Source organism: Mizuhopecten yessoensis, unplaced genomic scaffold (genome assembly GCF_002113885.1).
Source record: "Mizuhopecten yessoensis strain PY_sf001 unplaced genomic scaffold, ASM211388v2 scaffold10139, whole genome shotgun sequence".
Lineage (NCBI taxonomy): Eukaryota > Metazoa > Mollusca > Bivalvia > Pectinida > Pectinidae > Mizuhopecten > Mizuhopecten yessoensis.
Genome location: NW_018408398.1, coordinates 37383 through 60916, shown reverse-complemented (window position 1 = coordinate 60916; position 23534 = coordinate 37383). Strand labels below are relative to the sequence as shown.

General features: G+C 37.0%; 2 protein-coding genes across 2 annotated transcripts; one reads left to right on the top strand and one right to left on the bottom strand.

Moving 5' to 3' along the window:
- Positions 1-347: 347 nt before the first annotated feature.
- On the top strand, positions 348-3814 carry LOC110459621 (collagen alpha-2(IV) chain-like). The gene is made up of 3 exons (XM_021511967.1): positions 348-355; positions 521-1393; positions 3469-3814. Exons 1-3 carry the CDS (start codon positions 348-350, stop codon positions 3812-3814), a joined length of 1227 nt encoding a protein of 408 aa, XP_021367642.1.
- Positions 3815-4214: 400 nt separating this feature from the next.
- LOC110459618 (serum factor response D-like) lies at positions 4215-22388 on the bottom strand. Its single transcript, XM_021511965.1, has 3 exons — positions 22001-22388; positions 15701-15773; positions 4215-5157 (listed from the first exon to the last, which is right to left on the bottom strand). Exons 1-3 carry the CDS (start codon positions 22085-22087, stop codon positions 4445-4447), a joined length of 873 nt encoding a protein of 290 aa, XP_021367640.1. The 5' UTR covers positions 22088-22388; the 3' UTR covers positions 4215-4444.
- Between the last annotated feature and the right edge of the window lie 1146 nt (positions 22389-23534).

Sequence of the window (23534 nt, the reverse complement as noted above, 5' to 3'; positions counted from 1 at the left end):
CCTCTACATCCTCACTGGTTATCTATACCCTCTACATCCTCGCTGGTTATCTATACCCTCTACATCCTCACTGGTTATCTATACCATCTACATCCTCGCTGGTTATCTATACCATCTACATCCTCTACATCCTCGCTGGTTATCTATACCCTCTACATCCTCGCTGGTTATCTATACCCTCTACATCCTCACTGGTTATCTATACCCTCTACATCCTCGCTGGTTATCTATACCCTCTACATCCTCGCCTGTTATCTATACCATCTAGGTTAACATTTAGTTTGTTTTGTTGTCATTTATGTTGTATATAAACAGCACCTCACTGAAAATGTACAGCTTGATAAAAGATGTTGTGGCAAGTTTTTTCCTGGAAACAACTGGATTTCTCTGCTTACTAGAACTTGTTTGCTTGTTCTATCAGCCAGACCATGAAGAGAATAACACACCTTTAGATTCACTACAAGCCTTTAGTAATCCAGCAGTATCAGCCTGAACTGCTATAAGAGGACTGTGACGACAGCTCCAAACTGCCTGTCTACAACACATTACCAGGACTGCCTGTCTACAACACATTACCAGGACTGCATGTCTACAACACATTACCAGGACTGCCTGTCTACAAAACATTACCAGGACTGTATGTCTACAACACATTACCAGGACTGTCTGTCTACAACACATTACCAGGACTGTATGTCTACAACGCATTACCAGGACTGCCTGTCTACAACACATTCCCAGGACTGCCTGTCTACAACACATTACCACGACTGCCTGTCTACAACACATTACCAGGACTGTATGTCTACAACATATTACCAGGACTGCCTTTCTACAACACATTACCAGGACTGCCTGTCTACAACACATTCCCAGGACTGCCTGTCTACAACACATTACCACGACTGCCTGTCTACAACACATTACCAGGACTGTACGTCTACAACACATTACCAGGACTGTATGTCTACAACACATTACCAGGTCTGTATGTCTACAACACATTACCAGGACTGTACGTCTACAACACATTACCAGGACTGTACGTCTACAACACATTACCAGGACTGTACGTCTACAACACATTACCAGGACTGTATGTCTACAACGCATTACCAGGACTGCCTGTCTACAACACATTCCCAGGACTGCCTGTCTACAACACATTACCACGACTGCCTGTCTACAACACATTACCAGGACTGCCTGTCTACAAAACATTACCAGGACTGTATGTCTACAACACATTACCAGGCCTGCCTGTCTACAACACATTCCCAGGACTGCCTGTCTACAACACATTACCACGACTGCCTGTCTACAACACATTACCAGGACTGTATGTCTACAACATATTACCAGGACTGCCTGTCTACAACACATTACCAGGACTGTACGTCCACATAAAACTTCCCCATACCAATATATGGCGTACTTTATTCAGCCTAGATTGTTTCACTCCTACGCTCCATCACTGGAAGAATCTGGCAGATTTTCTACAAACATTTCTTTCTCAATAAAGAGTTATATGTACATCCCCGACCAGTGAATGCCTCTACTTACTGGATCTCTTAAGAGAACTGGCAGTGAGTCATGGAAACAGTTTAGAAGATAAAGATGCAGAGCAAAGTAACAATTAACATTCACTTCAGTTCTTATTTTAAAAATAATACATGCTTTTATCTGTGCTTTGAGGATTTCAACTTATTCGGAGAAGGAAACTATGGCACTTGAAGAAAGACCACATGTTTCTGGAGAAAACAACCTTACTGGTGGACTTGGATGAAAGCCAAACCAATAAATGGGATTAAACCAAATCTCATTGCCTCTCGACAACTCTGGACAAAAAATTGCAGAAGGATGACAATTTAAACAAATTGAATCCTGCCAGTCTGGCTTTTAGACTTCAACTGTCACAGTCAGAAAACCTAAGCCTAAATGAACAACAAACGTTCTGTCTGAAGTTAGCATGACATCCTGTCAACTTCTCATTTAATCTGTCTGCAGGAGTAGTCAAACTCAACACTTCAAAATTCACATCGTTTTCCATCCAAGAGGAGATAACTCCATCATCAGCCAAAATGAAACAATCTTACCTCTTTCAAAAGCAGACAGCCCATACCCTGTCATGAGGAGACGACCCTCCTCCCTGTAAGAACAACACAACCCTAACACGAGGAGAGAACCACCTACCCCATCTAGAGGCTGATACCCCAAACTCTGTTCAAGATAAGACAACCCAATCCAAAAGTCAAGATCTTGTACAGTTTTCCTGGATCGTTCTCATCCACATTCCAACATGATCAGTAAGCAGTATTCACTCAGAGATAAAGCTAAATAGAACATCCCCTATAAAAGCTAAATAGAACATCCCTATAAAAGCTAAATAGAACATCCCCTATAAAAGCTTAACAGAATACCCCCTTTAAAATAGAATAACCTCTAGCCTATAAAAGCTAAATAGAACATCCCCTATAAAAGCTAAATAGAACATCCCCTATAAAAGCTAAACAGAATACCCCCTTTAAAATAGAATAACCTCTAGCCTATAAAAGCTAAATAGAATACCCCCTATAAAAGCTAAATAGAGTACCTCATATAAAATCTAAATAGAATACCCCCTATAAAATGGAATACCCCTATAAAATCTAGATGAACATGTTTTACTTCAAAAATTGTAAAGATATTCAAAGCTTGTAAACCTTTCAACACCATTGGATCCATGAACGTTTCCGAGATTGGATACAAATGGACCAGAAAATGATGTATTTACAGCCTCATCTTTATACAGCATTTCTCCGGGATATACTGAATGGTAGATATAGGGACTTTAACCAGATACCAGGCCTGCTAAGAAACATAAAACCAAGCCTTTAACGGTATTGTTATGGTGTAAGTGTACCACATTCTCATCTCCTGTACTCCCTCTCTCGATCGCGATGAGTCATACACGTTTGAGATCATTCTTCAGTAATAGTGTATCTTATATCAACATCTTTTATTAATACTTCACAGAGCCTTCGATCATGTCTGTAGGCCAATAAAGGTATAGGCGAGCCAGTAAAACTAATAAAGAACAGGAACCTCTTCAGATGATATTTGGTAGATTTTGATGACCTAATTAATTCTAGGGTGGAGCTGTTCAAAACCTTCTCAGTTTACTCAATAAAAAGTTAAAATCCGAGTGTGATATTGATTTCTATAAACTCCTTAGGTAAACACTCTTTAATGGCCTGCAGTACAGCTATGGGATTCAGTTAAACCCAAACTTTCTACGTGAAAATAAATAATCAATCAGAACTCGTTATTTCTGTGTATGTAAAGTAGGTTTGAACGACTCTGCCCTGCCGTGACAACACCGAGCTCCGTTACCTGTTCTACGAGCTCTGTTACCTGTATTACGAGCTATGTTACCTGTATTATGAGCTCTGTTACCTGTACTACGAGCTGTGTTTCCTGTACTACAAGCTGTTACCTGTACTACGAGCTCTGTTACCTGTATTACGAGCTCTGTTACCTGTACTACGAGCTGTGTTACCTGTACTACGAGCTGTGTTACCTGTACTACGAGCTCTGTTACCTGTACTACGAGCTCTGTTACCTGTATTACGAGCTATGTTACCTGTATTACGAGCTCTGTTACCTGTACTACGAGCTGTGTTACCTGTATTACGAGCTCCGTTACCTGTACTACGAGCTCTGTTACCTGTATTACGAGCTATGTTACCTGTATTACGAGCTCTGTTATCTGTACTACGAGCTCTGTTACCTGTACCCTATGAGCTCCGTTACCTGTACTACGGGAGGGATCTAGATGGCAGCTATTGGAGCACTAAATAAAACTTCAATGAGAACCATGCAGAAAAGCCTCCTACTAACAATTATGCACCAGATATTTTTATACTGTATCAAACAAATTCACATGACCATATCTGTATATTTTTCAATCAGAGAATTTAATCCTTGTTTTCATTTCTAAAATTCTTTCTCTTTCGTACTAAAATTAGGATACTTTCATATCATTTACATGTAATGAATGACTTCTCACAATCAGATAAATCATTTGGTCATTTCCATTTCATATTTTCCAAATTTTGAGACAGTTTTTTGATCCAGAAAAAAACCCTGCTCTTTATCCAGCTAAACCTCACAAACTTGTTCACATGCAAAACAACAATGAAGCAAAATAAAAAATCACATAATTCAAAAGCAATGATGTATTGTAAAACTCTTTTATTTTCACAGTTAAATGTTTTCTTGCAATGAGAAAATATATACAACAAAAAATATGTAATGTACATGAATATGAAATATTAAATAAAGATGAAAATTCTGCAAACTTTTGCCTCCTGAGAATTTCCAGAAACAACAATTCTGCAAAAATATTTAACTAGTGAAAACACAAAGAGGGGACAATATTGTCTATCATACGTGCAGGTAATATCTAATTGACAAGAGTTTTAAATCGTTTAAATATTCTTACCTGCATTTTTTCAAAATCGAGACAAGGTCTGCGTATGACTGTGGCAGACTGTGCCAGGTCCGCAGTAAATGGAGGAGAGTCAGAGGTAGTTGTCTGTCGATGTCGTTTCCTAGGCGACACACTCATTACAGAGATTGGAGTCACCTTACTAATGTGTAATTGGGATGGTGGGGACTTGACATTTTCGTTATTATTAACACTATTTTTGCTCCTAAGATTTGTCGGCCCACTGGAGCTGATGACGGTAATGTTAGTACTACAGATGTTGTGGTTAAAGTTACTGACATTGTTGTTGTTTACACTGTTGTTATTAAGTTTATGCACGCCTTGCGGAGGTGAACACCTAAACAACACTGGTTGAGGTTCTAACATCAGTTCTTTCACTTCCTCATCCGAAGAACTTGCACTTTCACAATTTCGATTATTCACCTGAGACCATTTTCTCTTCTCAGCGACGACTTCCCTGTGAATGATTTCCAGCTCTTCCTCTGAGCTGTGTCTATCAAAGTCTAAGCTGTGCCTCTCAAAGTCTGAGGTACAACTGATGCTATCCAGGTTGTGCTCGCTGATTTCATGCGTGGCGTTAGAGTCCAGCACATGCATCAGAGGACTGGGCGGGTGGTTGACTGGGGACACACTCCCATAGCTGGATGTGTCATGGTGGTACATAGCATCTGAAATAGAGAGAAAAGGGATTAAGTATTGATACTACACACCATAATTGGTTTTACCCAAAATTCACCATAACCGACATTTCTTGATGGTTCAAACCTTTGTACAACACTTCAAACTGTGAACAACTTAACCAAGAAAATCGAGGAGTTTGCAGGGTCAGTAAGGTCTAAAGTTGTGAAGGACAACTTTTGTTTGGAGGGGTCGGTAAGGTCTGAGGTTGTGAAGGACAACCTTTGTTTGGAGGGTTCGGTAAGGTCTGAGGTTGTGGAGGACAACCTTTGTTAAGAGGGGTCGGTAAGGTCTGAGGTTGTGACGGACAACTTTTGTTGCGAGGTCACGGTAAGGTCTGAGGTTGTGAAGGACAACCTTTGTTGCGAGGGGTCGGTAAGGTCTGAGGTTGTGGAGGACAACCTTTGTTGGGAGGGGTCGGTAAGGTCTGAGGTTGTGGAGGACAACCTTTGTTACGAGGGGTCGGTATGGTCTGAGGTTGTGAAGGACAACTATTGTTTGGAGGGGTCGGTAAGGTCTGAGGTTGTGGAGGACAACCTTTGTTTGGAGGGGTCGGTAAGGTCTAAAGTTGTGAAGGACAACTATTATTTCGAGGGGTCGGTAAGGTCTGAGGTTATGAAGGACATTTTTTTTATTAAAATGAGTTGGTAATAGCTAAGTGTTTAACAGGTAATGTTCAATACTATGTACACACAATACAAGTTGGTGATAAAGACCGGTCTAGTGTACAAGACACTCCAAGGTCAGAGTGATTGATTGTACCACTACAACCTGCCCACTCAGCACTGCTTGTCATTATAGCCAATATCGGTAAAAGCCGTTATGTTGGCTTCGCCCACTCCCTGCAAGGCAGTCATACTTCATGTTGCTTACATAAACGAGTATTTTAAGTTCATAAGCATGTTCTTCCAACAAATATCACCTAATGTGTGTGTAGCATAAAAGGTTTATGACAAACACGTAGCAATGATATTACCTTTCCCTGGAATGTTCTAAGATAACACAATGAGTTCAAATCCATCGCTTTCATATTTGTAATCATATACATGTTATCATATACATGAATACATTTTCTTGATGTTTTTTCTTTTTTATGCAAAAGATCAATAAATGTGATTCCCGTTTTTGACTAATGGTTTTTATTTCTAGCCCTCACGGCCAAACTTGTATGTCAGTCTGTTGGAAAAGAATAGAAATTGTCCTTCAAGGTTGTTGACTTTCGGAGTTATATAGAGCCATAGTTTAATTCTACCAACATCTCAAGTTGTTGACTTGGGAAGTTAAATACATGTTTACTTTTAACACAATCATTCACTTCCACCTTAGTTGTTCTGGAAATTTCTGAAAACATATTTGGAAAAAAAACCCATTAAACCCAAGTCAAAATGTCAACTGCTTAGAAAAGCTTGGCCACCGAGTTTAGTAGATTTGAATCTCAATACTGATGTCAATCACATGACATAGACTGACTGTTTTTCCGACTGATTTTTTATACAACGGACTGGTTATTTTTACAGACTGTTTTATGCAGACTGTAATTTTTTACTGACTTTTTTTAAACAGACATTTTTTATACAATCGTTTTTTTTATACAAACTGTTTTATAGGCAGAGCATTTTTAATTGGTTCTACAGATTCACTGTTTTACAGGTGGATATTTTTTAAAAGCTGGCATTTTTAAAGGCAGTGTTTTAAAGTGTTTTACATGCAGATCTAGAGTGATTTGATGGCATGGGCTGTGGATGGGAGTCCTATGTTCTACAGTCATCCCAGTATCCTACATACATATTGTAACTCATCTTTTACAATTACTAGATTAGTAAACTTAAGGTTGTCAAAAAAAACCTGCATAATATTATTGGTATTAATTGTGTTCTCCAATAGGACCCGTTTACCTGTTTGGGAGTATGGTGGACTAGTTATATAGGGAGTATGGTGGACTAGGGAGTATGGTGGACTAGTTATATAGGGAGTCTGGTGGACTAGTTATATAGGGAGTATGGTAGACTAGGGAGGATGGTGGACTAGTTATATAGGGGGTATGGTGGACTAGGGAGTATGGTGGACTAAGGAGTATGGTGGACTAGGGAGTATGGTGGCCTAGGGAGTATGGTTGTCTAGTTATATATATAGGGAGTATGGTGGACTAGGGAGTATAGTAGATTACGGAGTATGGTGGACTAGGGAGGATGGTGGACTAGGGAGTATGGTGGACTAGTTATATAGAGGGAGTATGGTGAACTAGTTATATAGGGAGTATGGTGGACTAGTTATATAGGGAGTCTGGTGGACTAGTTATATAGGGAGTATGGTGGGCTAGGGAGTATGGTGGACTAGGGAGTATGGTGGACTAGTTATATATATAGGGAGTATGGTGGACTAGGGAGTATGGTAGATTACGGAGTATGGTGGACTAGGGAGTATGGTGGATTAGGGAGTATGGTGGACTAGGGAGTATGGTGGATTAGGGAGTATGGTGGACTAGGGAGTATGGTGGACTAAGGAGTATGGTGGACTGTAGGGAGTTGAGGTTTGGTTAATTAGGGGATGGGCCTAGAGGGGAGGGCGGGGCAGGGTATGATGTAATAAAATAATGCATTGATAATATGGTTAAAATCGCATTCATCAACAAATACAACTGTTTGTATCAAAGAAATGTATCCTTTACACAATGAAACTGTTTTGAAAGTGAAACATAAACTATTAAACAACATGACAGCATATTTTTATGATAATACATTGATTCTGTCTCGTTATGATTGGGGCCTTGTATTATTTACTGCTGGAGTTTGGATCCTGTGTTTATTGTGAGGTACATGTATAATATACTATAGTTATATAGATACCAGGGCCCTATAGTTATAGATATCAGGGCCCACAAAACGGCTGATCAATCAACATCAACAAATCTAGCAGTGCTCAGCAATCACTCATTTCAAACATATACAGGTCAAAGTTTGAAATATTTCAACGTTATACTTCAAGCCTTATCTTGGATTGATTAGGTTTTAACTACCAGAATATCAGCAGGTTCCTGGTCCTGTGTTAGAGTACAGATGTCCTCCCTGTGTTTGTTCCAGTACAACACCTACAGACAGATGTCACTACCAGTGTTACAGGGACATATAAGGTCAGGTGACCTGTAGTAATAAGTATAATAGGGACGTACATGGTCAGGTGACCTGTAGGATAGGGACATATAAGGTCAGGTGACCTGTAGTATAGGGACGTACATGGTCAGGTGACCTGTAGGATAGGGACGTACATGGTCAGGTGACCTGTAGTATAGGTGGTCAGGTGACCTGTAGTAAAGGGACGTACATGGTTAGGTGATCTAAAATATAGGGACGTACAAGGTCAGGTGACCTGTAGTATGGGGACATACATGGTCAGGTGACCAGTAGTATAGGGGCGTACATGGTCCGGTGACCTATAGTATAGGGATATATATGGTTAGGTTAAAAAGTTGTCCTATATGTGATTAAATGACCTGGATACCTGATCAGCGCTATTTCAATCACAGCTAATTTTCTGGCTAATTATAGATAGAAATGTGTGGTCTTGTCATGCCAGGCTTTCCTGTCATTGCTGTCAACAGTTTAACAGGTAATCAATGATTCCAGGGATAAATCTCCAGTTGTCAGTTTTCTGACCTGGCCAGCAACATGACAAAGCAGAACCATTGTAGTCTACCCTGTAGGGTATAAACCGTCTTAACAGTGTTAAAGGTCTGACAACAAAGATTCCAAAGGTCAACATGACAACCCTGTAGGGTATAAACCGTCTTAACAGTGTTAAAGGTCTGACAACAAAGATTCCAAAGGTCAACATGACAACCCTGTAGGGTATAAACCGTCTTAACAGTGTCAAAGGTCTGACAACAAAGATTCCAAAGGTCAACATGACAACCCTGTAGGGTATAAAGCGCCTTAACAGTGTTAAAGGTCTGACAACAAAGGTTCCAAAGGTCAACATGACAACCCTGTAGGGTATAAAGCGCCTTAACAGTGTTAAAGGTCTGACAACGAAGGTTCCAAAGTTCAACATGACAACCCTGTAGGGTATAAACTGTCTTAACAGTGTTAAAGGTCTGACAACAAAGATTCCAAAGGTCAACATGACAACACAAAAATGTAGTGGTGGACATGTTTTGTACAAATATGAAAATGACTGATCTAACATGTCAGTCTCCTTTATTGAAACTGCATCCCACTTTAGAAAATTTAGGAGGAGGAGATGATTAGCAAATGATTGCTGTGGAAAAAACAAATGTTTGCTGGAACATGATCAACTATTTTACAAATTCCTGTGGTACTGTACGTGGCCTGGCCCTGTACAAACATTCGTTCATTAGTTGTACAGTTGTATGTACGATGACGCCAACTTTCAGACATGCCTCCTCCATTTTATAGGTATATTTTAGTCTTGTTTATTATAAACAACATGGTACCAGGGAAACACCTCTATATGTAGATGACAAAGAAACTTAGAACGTACTCTTATTTAAATTCACCTGTCTCTTGGCAGTTGTTTTCTTAAATCCATGGTCTGACATAATTACTTGCATGTACATGAATTTAATAAACTTTAAATATTTACAAATCACAATCTGCCTACTGCATTGACTATTGGGGTTAATGTCAGATTTATGATAATACCTTGTTATTGCATCAATTAAAAGGTCATGAAACAATCTCTTGCAGTATTTAACCTGGGTAATGAAATTCAATGTTTTTAATATTGTGTTGGTCCGATTTACCTGTCTACACATGTAGACTGCGGGTTATTTAATCTATTATACATAAAGACAGATGTCAGCAAGATGGGAGGACTTCTGACATTTAGACAGATGTCATTGATATTGGAGATAGTTAGTCCTGTGTGCATCGAATATACATAAAGCCTTCACGGAAACTTTATAAGTTTTAATTTCACCTCAATAAAATACTTTCTTCACGAAGCAGCTGTATTTAAATAGAGAATTTTAATTTGTAGCTCTATATGAAGTACCTGTCACTACAAGTTTAACAGATATATCTTCAGCCAAATAAATTGTTGTTTCATTCTTAAATATTTGTCCTTGCAGCTGTGTATTTAAGACGTTGCAAATGTTTGTATAAAGTTGTGTGGAGACAGAACCCTCGCCCGACTCAAGGGGTTACGACTAGAGGGCCTGAGAGGGACGACTAGATGGATTACGACTAGAGGCCTGAGAGGTACGACTAGAGGGCCTGAGAGGTATGACTAGAGGGGGTACGACTAGAGGGCCAGAGAGGTACGACTAGATGGATTACGACTAGAGGCCTGAGAGGTACGACTAGAGGGGTTACAACTAGAGGGCCTGAGAGGTACCTCGCCCGACTCAAGGGGTTACGACTAGAGGGCCTGAGAAGTACGACTAGAGGGCCTGAAAGGTCCGACTAGAGGGGTTACGACTAGAGGGCCAGAGAGGTACGACTAGATGGATTACGACTAGAGGGCCTGAGAGGTATGACTAGAGGGGTTACGACTAGAGGGCCTGAGAGGTGAGACTCGAGGGGTTACGACTAGAGGTCCAGAGAGGTACGACTAGAGGGTCTGAGAGGTGAGCCTAGGGGTTACGACTAGAGGGGTCGAGAGGTACCACTAGAAGGGTTACGACTAGTGGGCCTGAGAGGTACGACTAGAGGGGTTACGGCTAGAGGGCCTGAGAGGTACGACTAGATGGATTACGACTAGAGGGCCAGAGAGGTACGACTAGAGGGGTTACGACTAGAGGGGTCGAGAGGTACCACTAGAAGGGTTATGACTAGAGGGCCTGAGAGGTACGACTAGAGGGGCTATGGTAGGGTTGAGTATTATTGCTACAAACACAGCAGGTTTTCCTATATGTCCACACTATTACGTTCCACCCACGCAGGAGTTATATATGCATGGTTATGTATACACACCATTTGAAATTTACAGTTGCACAACACCAACCATTACCGTCATAAATATAAAAATAATTCAAAAGTCAATTTTAAAACTGCGTGATCAATATGATTAAAATGCCATCAATGATGTAATTCATGAAAAGCAATAACAGATATTGTGCATCAGGTATGAACAGGTGAATATCTATCACTTAGGGCTAGGATATCTATACCTATTACACCAGACATCTATACCTGCAAGTATTACTACCTTGCCCCATATAACATAGGACATCTATACCTATAGCTATTACACCAGACATCTATAGCTATTACACCAGACATCTATAGCTATTACACCAGACAACTATAGCTATTACACCAGACATCTATACCTATTACACCAGACATCTATAGCTATATATTACACCAGACATCTATACCTATAGCTATTACACCAGACATCTATACCTATTATACCAGACATCTATATACCTATTTCACCAGACATCTATATCTATATCTATATATTACACCAGACAGCTATACCTATTACACCAGACAGCTATACCTATTACACCAGACATCTATACATATATATATATATTACACCAGACAGCAATACCTATTACACCAGACATCTATACCTATTACACGTGACATCTACACCTATATATATATATATTACACCAGACAGCTATACCTATTACACCAGACATCTATACCTATTACACCAGACATCTACACCTATATATATATATATATTACACCAGACATCTATACCTATTACACCAGACATCTACACTTATATATGTATATTACACCAGACAGCAATACCTATTACACCAGACATCTATACCTATTACACGTGACATCTACACCTATATATATATATATTACACCAGACAGCTATACCTATTACACCAGACATCTATACCTATATATATGTTACACCAAACATCTATACCTATTACACCAGACATCTATACCTATTACACCAGACATCTATACCTATTACATGTGACATCTATACCTATTACACCAGACATCTATACCTATATATATGTTACACCAGACATCTATACCTATATATCTATTACACCAGGCATCTATACCTATATATCTATTACACCAGGCATCTATACCTATATATATGTTACACCAGACATCTATACCTATTACACCAGACAGCTATACCTATATATATATATTACATCAGACAGCAATACCTATTACACCAGACATCTATACCTATTACACCAGACATCTATACCTATTACACCAGACATCTATACCTATATATATGTTACACCAAACATCTATACCTATTACACCAAACATCTATACCTATTACACCAGACATCTATACCTTCATATCTTTAACATGACATCATTATCCCCAGTATATACCTCATTACGTATGAATAATACATGAACATATGTGTATAGTGTATATGGTGGATATCAGCAATAACAGATTGTAATATAATACTCCTAGTCCCACATTTGAATATTTTTTTTCTAATTTAGGAAATGAACGGGATGCAGCGGAGATGACATACCTTATCTGGACTTTGTTTTAGCCTGGAGTATTGTACAGGGGCAGCGATGTGAGAAACACTGATTAGTAATGAGTGATAACATATAAAAGGTTTCAACAAGACAACTACCTATAAACTCGGCCATTGAGAAGCTTGAGAAGGCCACTATAATTGACTGTATCTGTTAATTGTCATAGACAGGTTATATATAATTCTTATCCATTATGGTAAATGTGTCCAGTCATTTCATACCTAATACTGCCCAACATTAATTGTTTACCTCTATGGCTAGGTGTGACCATACAAATATACCCCGAACTCAACCTCAATCTAGATCAAACATACAAAACACTATAATAAAGTTAATAGGCGATGTTTCCTAAAAACTCAAAAAAGGTTAATAAGTCAATGTTTCTTATAACACTCAAAAAAGGTTAATAAGTCAATGTTTCTTATAACACTCAAAAAAGGTTAATAAGTCAATGTTTCTTAAAACACTCAAAAAAGGTTAATAAGTCGACGTTTCCTCAAAATGTTTTCAAGGAAGGCACAAGTTATAAATATTTATGCAACATGGATAAATCATGAAAAAAATATGTTGGCTCTATATGTATGTTATCTAGCTTTGATACCAGAACATATGTACATGAATGTAAAACTATTCAGGAACTGGTCAAATGTTTTAGCAAGTATTCAGTTAAACACTTGTTAACATGACACAGTGTACATTATATGTAAATCAGAACATCCCTTATTCAAAAGAGGGTTGTTATATCTATGACATTCACAAACATTTGATACAGGTATGACATTATGTGAATAATATCGGTGATTTAATATATACACACTTGTATATATTGCAAAGTAAACAAGGAAATATTTCCAAATAACTTCCACTGTATATCACTGGCGATCAGGACAGAAATATGGGCCATATATTTGTAAATGTAAGTAGTCTGGCCCAAAATATCATGAAACAGTCCTGAATGAAGTTCAAATTTTAAAATAAGTCATATTCCATATTTACCATGTTTATGTACATTGTATGATTTGGATTGAAGTTTAACCATGATCCAGTAATATCACATTATATTCCTTTTGCTTACCTTTATGTAGTATACATGTAAGCGTAACATGCACCTCGAGATAAAAGGTGTCTGGTATACCCACGTATACCAAAGTGGAAAGATTAGAATAAGATTGTATCGTGTGACATGATTAGATGAGTCTGGTACCTTGATGTTGGAGGGGCAGGTAAGCCACTAATGATGTTACATGGTGGTGGTTGAAATGCATGCATGTATAGAGCACGTTCTACAATATACACGATAGCTCCATGATATAGGACATGTACAGTGTGTGTCAAGCTGTGATCCTTCTTCCTTGTACTGTATGCACCTGCCAGACCTAAGGCACACAGATTTATTGCAAATCAATAGCCACCGATGAAAAGTTAATTTTGGAATGTGATTACTTCGACTGTAATCTGTTTGCATAAAGCTGAGGGAAGCAAAACTCCGCCAAGGCATTGATTACTAGATAAAGTGGTATGGATGGTATGCCTAGAGTGTACATGTGTAGGTGATACAGTATAATATACGTATCAGACTAGTGTATGCAAGTATGCAATGCAGTATATACATGTATCTAACTGATGTACATAGAGGATATGACTGTTTTTCTGTTTATTATAATATTTCAGGTGTATAATGGCAGAATATCGGTATTTATCATGAATACAAATTAAACCACAAGTGAAAATATTGGTATATTCTGCCATAATATACGGTATTAAAAGGGAAAATAATTAAATTTTCTGTTAATTATTTTTGAAGGAATTAGTATAGCGTAATATTTGATGTCAGCTTCTAATGATGTCATGCTTGACAACACAACACAATTTTGCCATTCACTGCAATTATCTGGTAAGATTACCAAACAAAAATGATATCCATTGTCTAGTTATGTAAACACCATAATATATGTTGCAAAGGTGTGCCAAAACAACCAAATATTCTGCCGTCGCTTCATTTGAACTAAAACAGAAAATCTACGCAGTGAATATGAAGTCTGATTGGACGATACTAATGGAGATGTGAAGATACAACATTTCTCATATCTTCACTGCAGTTTTTATCATTAATTCATGACATTTCACTGGTAGAAATGTAATAAATACATGTATGTAGTACAGTTTATATCTCACAATGAACATGCATGCATACTGTGTATGTTAATAAATAACATACGAACTAAGAAGTATTTAAGTTGTATCTAGCCAGTGTTCCTCGTGAACTTGCAAGCCAACAACAACTGATTTGAACCTTAATGGTTTGGGGGACCTTTACGGCATCAAAACCCCACAAAAACAGCAAGTCAAGCAATTGTTTATCTATAAATTTAAATGTTTATAACCAAAGATAAGTTGATATAAATCTTTCAGACAGAAATTGACCCCTATTCAGTTGGATGGCAGGAGAAGAGTTTTACATGTAAACCGACCAACCGTGTGGCCTTTGTAGAGACTTCAAAGGGCGTTTCCATGTGTATAATGATGTATTTGGTGTAATAGTTGACATCAATACTAAACCAGCTTGTACAGGACAAACAGTAGTTCTGACAGGACACAAGCACAATGCTATGTACACTACCATGTTCTGTCACATGTCAGGACATCTCTCCAAAGTCTGTAACTTACTCTCCAGCTATCTGTCACCAGAACACACAGTTTTCTATAATCTTACTTTTTCTAAAAAAAATGAATATTTGTACAATCAAAATTATCCTTATACACAATCATGCTTATAAAGAGACAGTATACTAGTAAGATTTGTTGAATATTTGTAACACTGTTGTGTACATGTAGCCATCGGGTCTCTAACGACTTAGTTGTATGGAACTCAGGGTAGCTAGACTAATAAATTTTTCAAAAATAATTTGTAACAAAGTACAATAGATCATATTCAGGAGATGTCTTAATAAATACAACTGAAGCTCCAACAGGTGCATTCAGATATAGAATTTCCTGATCGTTGACATTTGATCCAAATATCCTGTCAATTCTATAACTAAGTTAACAGTTATAAACTTATAATTACCTCTGGGTTCCTCATCGTCTAAGTCCTGGTTTTCATCGTCAGATTCTGTTCCAGAATCATGGTCGTCATCTAGCTGTAATACAGAAAGGATAATAATAACAACATGGATCAACTATTCCAATTTACATTACCTGGCAGTTGTTATCATTTCTAACCCTTCAAATCATGTGAATATGTACAGGTAGATCCAAATGTAATTTATGTAAAAATATCTTCACGGACTCTTTCTTAGTGACAACGCCTGATAAAGATTTTTCCAGTAAATCTGCCATGATATGTATGACTGGGATTAATATGTATGACTGGGATTTACATGTATGCAGCAGTCAAATGCATCTCAAACTGTACAAGTACAATGTGATCTCAGTCAAATTGTAAGAGTACAATGTGATCTCAGTCAAATTGTACAAGTACAATGTTATCTCAGTCAAATTGTACAAGTACAATGTTATCTCAGTCAAATTGTAAGAGTACAATGTTATCTCAGTCAAATTGTACAAGTACAATGTTATCTCAGTCAAATTGTACAAGTACAATGTTATCTCAGTCAAATTGTACAAGTACACTGTTATCTCAGTCAAATTGTACAAGTATAATGTTATCTCCATCAGTCAAATTGTACAAGTACAATGTTATCTCAGTCAAATTGTACAAGTATAATGTTATCTCAGTCAAATTGTAAAAGTACAATGTTATTTCAGTCAAACTGTACAAGTACAATGTTATCTCAGTCAAATTGTACAAGTATAATGTTATCTCAGTCAAATTGTAAAAGTACAATGTTATCTCAGTCAAACTGTACAAGTACAATGTTATCTCAGTCAAATTGTAAAAGTACAATGTTATTTCAGTCAAACTGTACAAGTACAATGTTATCTCAGTCAAACTGTAAAAGTACAATGTTATTTCAGTCAAACTGTAAAAGTACAATGTTATCTCAGTCAAATTGTATATATAAGAACAAATAAACTACAGACATATCCGGGGATCCCTTATAGTACAAAAACATACATACAACAGCTGTACATACTGATCAGTGTAAAACGACCTCTGTGTATATAATATACAGACTGTGCCATCCGCTGCTAGTTTTAATCATAAAGGAACAGCAAATAGAGCATATATTGATATTTGCACAATGTATAAAAGGTATTCATGGCCTTCAGTAAGAAGTGTTTCAGATAGATTTCAGCTGATGATTACCCACATACATAACTTTTCATGCTCTGTCAACTGTTCATATCATATAGAACAAATATAACAAGATGCAACCTCTAATTCTCCAGACTCCAGCCACCATAAAAAGTTTGGACAAAAATACCAGAATGGCTAAACATGAGGAATGTCAATTAAAACACACGCCAAAGCTATGACAAAGATATGACGATAGGTCTAGTGGAATAAATAATTTAACAGAATTTGTACACATTGATTTGGAGATATCTCCCAGGTGGGAATCGCACAGTAACGATCTTCAATAATTCAGACAAAAAATTCTTAAATTGTCTAAAACGTGCAACCTGGGATAGATTATTGGCATTTTTAGCATTCCAGGACCTGAAGACACATAGTATAAATTGTCACGGGAGATTCATTAGTCAAAACTAGAAGTACCATTCTAACATCAAATATAGGTATAACATCAAGATCTATTTACAATAATTACGGTATTGTTTGCCAGACTGACATAATGTTCAATTTGAGTAATTCTATTTAATTTTGCCTTCAGAATACATGTAATTTTAGGATTAAATATTCATTTAAGCTATATAGCAAGTGTGTATATATATATATATACATGTAAATACAGATCTGTTCTTTGGTTGTCAAAGATTTACAATGGGAGTGAAGAATTATTATTTTGTTCATAAAAACCTTAAACTCACAACTTGTCAAGTATATAAAACCAATCTAATTAAAATTATATCTTCACATCGCTCCCGTTTACTGATATGTCGCGTTGAAGATCTAACAACATCCCATAGAGGGTCATGTCAGAGGTCAACATGAATGCATTATCGCATTTATAACAAGCCAATCAAAACGCGACATAACTCTTTCATTCAACCAATCAGAAAGCAGGACCTGTAGCATTTAATGCAGACACCTCGTAGCCCAAAATCCACTTTTTCGTCTGGTCCAGTGATAGTTTGAATATTGCGAAGCCTGTCATTGGTTAATTTTAGTTTCAGGTTGTTAAACATTTTAACGACAACATCACCAGAAGAGGAAGTCTCTCTTATTTCAAAGCAAAATCCACAAATTGTACAAACGTTGTCTTGTAGATAGACACGGCGTGGTGTCATGGGCGCCGCCATTTTCGATGCTCATTTGACACCTCTCGGTCTTTTATCATAGCAAGTGTGTTCCGAAATCATTACATCATCACTTACAGAAATGCGTAAGCTCTCATCTGATTGGTTAATGCAAAGGTCGCCTGAACATGACCCTCTACGGGATGTTGTTAGATCTTCAACGCGACATATCAGTAAACGGGAGCGATGTGAAGATATAATTTTAATTAGATTGATATAAAACATTAATATTATTGATGTTAATCCACTAAAGAACGCTTCCACAAAAGCTACGAGGTTTTAGAAATAACAAGATAACATTTTGGAGTCCATAAACTTGATAAAAATATGTTAAGTACAAGTATTTATGCCGGTATTAGTACTAAAATACATGTACTAACAAATTCTAATAATATACAGGTACCACATGACAAATATGAACTTCTATTCACTTTTATACACAATTTTATGATACGTACATGTACTTGGTTTTCATTTTCTATTTTCATGAACTTGTATAAAAAGTATGATCATATATTATGATACAGATGGAAATTTTCATATAACATATTTAAATATAATGTCTATAAATGTCCTTCCAGGGCACAGCCTGATGAAACACCATCTGCATTAAAATACATACCAAATCTAGGGTCTGGCGATACATGTGTGCTGAGTAGACTAAAAGATGTGCATAACATGTACAGTATAGGCAAGTAAGTGTATTGGCTGTTGGTGTATTTCATCAGATCTAAATATAACCCAGCGTAAATTTCTTCACTTCTTCTCAGCCCTCTAATTCCCATACACTACGAACATATACATATATATATACATGTACACTTATATATCAGGGTTAGTTTTTAAAGTAATGCTGCTAACTTATTCTTATAGTAACTAAAATGACAGTTACCTGGGTTAGATTTCTTAGGAACAATTTTGTGTAAACACTTAGATATTCTGATTTTTGACTAGATAAATATTATCTACATCCATTTACATATTTACATTGTACATACTAGATAGCTATACCAGACTGGCTATACACAGTGTCTCAGATTTCAGCTCACTTAACAACTTGTCTACTGCTTTAATGGAGAGTTACAAACATAAATATGTACATTTGACTGAAGTGTGTTATGAGATTCCACATTTTTTTTTTTCATTCTTTATACAAATTGATTATCAAAACATCATGTCTTCTGTTTTTTAGGATCAGTAAGACATGTATTTAAAACTCAATGTATAATGTCTTCTAGATGTTCCATACAAGTAAGCAAATTGAATAACATACTGTAAAAATAGATGGCGTGAAAAAATGATCTGAAAAAATGATCTGAAAAAATATGAATGTGTTCAATTTCAGTAACATTATTTCTATCAACAATGACAGATTGAAGCAATATTAGAGAAATGATTTTCTTCATTTAGAAACTTATGGTCCAATCAAAATGAAAATATAAAGTTGTTCGGCATTCTCAATCTTTAAACATAAAGTATAAAACATAACACCAGTATATAATAGAAGTGTGAAAATACACTAAATACGCCTTATACTTGGCCAACTTGATTACATATACCTCACGAGCGTAAGTAAAAGCTCCCCAACTCAGACTTCAAGAATGACATGGAAAAGCATATTTTCCAAAAAATTGAAATAATACTTGATTGTGTGATAAAAAGGCTCTGAAGATGCGGGATTTCGGAAATTTGTATCAGCTATATTGACAAAATGTTTACATTCATTTCATAAGCTCATATGAAATGGAATCTCAAGTGTTTCTAGTACGTGCACTGTGCTGTTACAAATGTAGGATATTGAACAGATTTTACAAATTGACAACAGGTCTTTGTATGGCGTTACACTTCAACTCCCGGTGAATTATTCAGGCTTGGCACAGGGCCAATGAAAAATACTTTACTCAACAGAAGTAGTGAGGTTATTTTTTCCAATGAAATTGAATGTGGGCTATGGGTGATCATTGAATTGTTAATGTTGTCTCCCAGGCATTTTAACAACAGAGGTAGCTATTTCACTCGTGTCTGTCTCATAATGTATAACTTTCACCGACTCTGCAAATATATTTATAGGAGTCTTTCAGGTGCATATAGAATCAAGAGTATACGTTCCTGTCCACAACTCAAGATAATGTATACATGTACATGTGACGATGTAACTACAATGTAACTACAATGTAACTACAATGTAACTACAATGTAACTACAATGTAACTACAATGTAACTACAATGTAACTACAATGTAACTACAATGTAACTACAATGTAACTACAATGTAACTACAATGTAACTACAATGTAACTACAATGTAACTACAATGTAACTACAATGTAACTACGATGTAACTACAATGTAACTACAATGTAACTACAATGTAACTACAATGTAACTACAATGTAACTACAATGTAACTACAATGTAACTACAATGTAACTACAATGTAACTACAATGTAACAAATGTTAAGTGCTACAAATAAATGTAGGTGATATTAATATGACTAAAATCTCTGATATGCTTGAATTTATAGATCCTGATGGGTCCATTTTGACAAAAGGATGATGTGTAATGTGTGATGTTATTTTGCAATTCAATATTTAAGCCTACTATTGATGGCTAAAAAATGAAATAGTGTGCCTAGTCCAAATTACTCTCCTTTTTGATAAAAATTTGATTTAACAGAAGAGGAGGTAGTTATTTCAGCCTGTGACCAGCTTTCCCTACATCAGCAGATTTAGGTATTCTCTCTGTCAGACAGTGGTCAGTGTGTATTTATCTGCCTAAACACTTCTCTGATTAGATCTCATCTCACAGAGGTCTGTTCCTCTCCCCAACACTCACCTCATTACCGCCCAGTATGGTCAGTATTTGATCCCTATTTCACAGTGATTAGTAAAAATATTTCCACCCCTCATATCACAATGGTCAGAATACCCCCTCTCATCTCATAATTGTCAGTATTCTCCCCACCCCTCATCTCACAATGGTCAGTATTATCCCCACCCCTCATCTCACAATGGTCAGTATTATTCCGTCCCTTCATCTCACAATGGTCAGTATTCTCCCCACCCCTCATCTCAAAGTGGTACAGACTTCTCCCTACACCTCATTTCAGTGGTCAAGACTTCTCCCTACACCTCATTTCAGTGGTCAAGACTTCTCCCCGTCCTTCATTCTCACCCCTTGACACCTCACAATAGTCTGAAGACATTTCTCCACCTCTAGATCTCCCGACCTTCACATCATGTGCACTGTGGTCCGAGAACTGTAATCTCTTGAGTCTTTGCTACTATAACAGTCTTCCAGTACTTTTCCCTAATTAATTGTGGTCGGTGTCAGAAAAGCAATTTTTATAACTTTACACAGAGAATAATTGAGAGTTTTAAACTCCAACCAACCTGTGACGGTGCATGGTCAGTATTAGAACTGTTTAAACAAAACTCAGTTTGATTTCATCATCATTAGACAACACAATAGTAGATTTGAACTCTTTAGGTTATTCTAACGTTTAGTCCAAAATTATCAACTATCACCTCTTCTGTCCAATATTTTTTTTTAAAAGGAGATAGTTATTTCGGATTAACTGGCATAACGTTCCTCATTCCTGTAATATAGACCCACAGCTGACCCCCATTCATGTGGCCAGTGTTGTTGGAGTAGGCCCTATTTCAATTGTGTGTGGGGGGCACAAACAGGTAGAAAGTTGAAGTCTGTCCGAGACAAGTCTTTTGATATTACTGCTGTATTGGTATATTGATTGTATTAAGTCAACTGGAACACAAATAAGCCTTAAACTAGGACTTTTTAGCTTTATACACCATGTACATAACAATCAAGACTTGATTACACGGCAAAACACGTTTTACAATAACATACTAAAACTTTATTTATTATCAGTAGTATGCCCACCTGTCATTTATCTTGGTCCAATCACCAACAAACTGAAACCCTACACAGGATCTGACAAAAGTCTCTGACAAAATCTCACCTTTTCTTGGTAAGGTTGAACTTCGTTCAGAGTCTGTGACTTGAGCTTTTGGGTGAGATACTTGAGCATATCCCGTTTGGATGACATATGCCCTGATCTGGTGGTGATGCCCGCTAGCCACCCGGGCTGCCCCCAGGAACTCCAATTCGGCCGACAAGGAAGGCAGCGGGTAGGCCGGTCCTCGCGTTTGGGTATTCCACAGGTGCATCAGACGGCTAAGGATGAAATCTACACCAAATGGTCACCACTGAAACACACATGTATCCATTTCATAGAATATTAACCATTTCTTGTAATGTTGTTTCACTTTACAAATCATGCATAGTTTCACACACGTTGTCACTCTGCCTACGTGTGGTTTTCCTACTACAACCGTAGTAAAAGGATATCGCACTGTGTATATCAACTATGGGAATGTTTCATTTGTCTAGGGGGAGCAACTCTGACAAAAGAAATAGGTCAACTTCTTACAATCAAACATAACATATCAATTTACTAACTAAATGTAAAAGAAATGGTCCATAGAATATATTTACAAAATTCCCTCAAAATAATAAAGTTAGTGAACTATCAATCAATATAATTTAAAAGTAACTCGAAAGAATACACCCTACCTTGTTGGACTAGTCTATTTGGAACCGTTGTCTGATTGGTTCATTGCAATATACTGTAACACCGGGCAGAGTTGGCAGAGAGCCAAATAGTGTAAAATACCGTACACATTGAGGCCACAGGAGTCGTAATTGATTGATGTGATATCATACACACACCGGTGTAGAGGACTATAGGTAATAGGTTTCACGCCGAAACGGTAACTCCATTTTAATGATTGTTGAAAGAACCAACAACCACGTGAAAATATATCAGAGTATTGATTTTTGGATCTAGCATTACACACAGCAGGATTCATTCAATGTTTTGTTATCCCTGAAGATCTATTTATAAACAGGATATATATATATATATATTTGGCGGAGAATGCATTAATAATGCGCGGAGAATTTTCTTTGTAATTTCAGGGGGAAGTGTAAGGAAGGAAGGCTTTTAATGTCCGTTTGTCCGTGAAATATCAAATCACAGTTAATATTGTCTTAGTTACTCTCAAACGAGGCGGCATGCAGACTCGTCTTAATTATAAAAAATAATCATTTCCAGTAATAAAGGACCTTATTTCAAGAACAAAACATAAAAAGTGGAAACAAACTCAAAATCTGTGATAAAATAAATGTATTGATCAGTACACGTGTAACTAACACATAAACTGGCCACCGTCTCTATATATTGAATAATTAAGAAAACAGCTTTACTCTAAAAGATGTGATCACTTGGTGTCTGATTAAGATGTGATCACTTGGATGTCTGATTCTAGTTCTAAACTAGGGGAGATAATTATAAGCTAGTAGAAAAATGCAGCCGAGAAATTCTTCATAAAAACTTAGGGGCTGGTAGCCAGTCTAACTAACACGATGCCTAACGTGTTTTAGCATATTAATCTCTTTAAAAACATTGATAAAAAACTTTTTTTAACTTCAGT

Excerpts from the sequence above, each read along its gene's own strand:
- LOC110459621 (XM_021511967.1), top strand. Across the intron at positions 1,394-3,468 it reads TACAACACATTACCAGGACT|CTGTTACCTGTACTACGAGC; the intron begins GTACGTCCACAT and ends CTGTACTACAAG.
- LOC110459618 (XM_021511965.1), bottom strand. The coding sequence starts at position 22,087 with ATGTCATCCAAACGGGATATGCTCAAGTATCTCACCCAAAAGCTCAAG. Across the intron at positions 15,774-22,000 it reads TTCAACCTTACCAAGAAAAG|CTAGATGACGACCATGATTC; the intron begins GTGAGATTTTGT and ends TCTGTATTACAG. Across the intron at positions 5,158-15,700 it reads AGACGATGAGGAACCCAGAG|ATGCTATGTACCACCATGAC; the intron begins GTAATTATAAGT and ends TCTCTATTTCAG.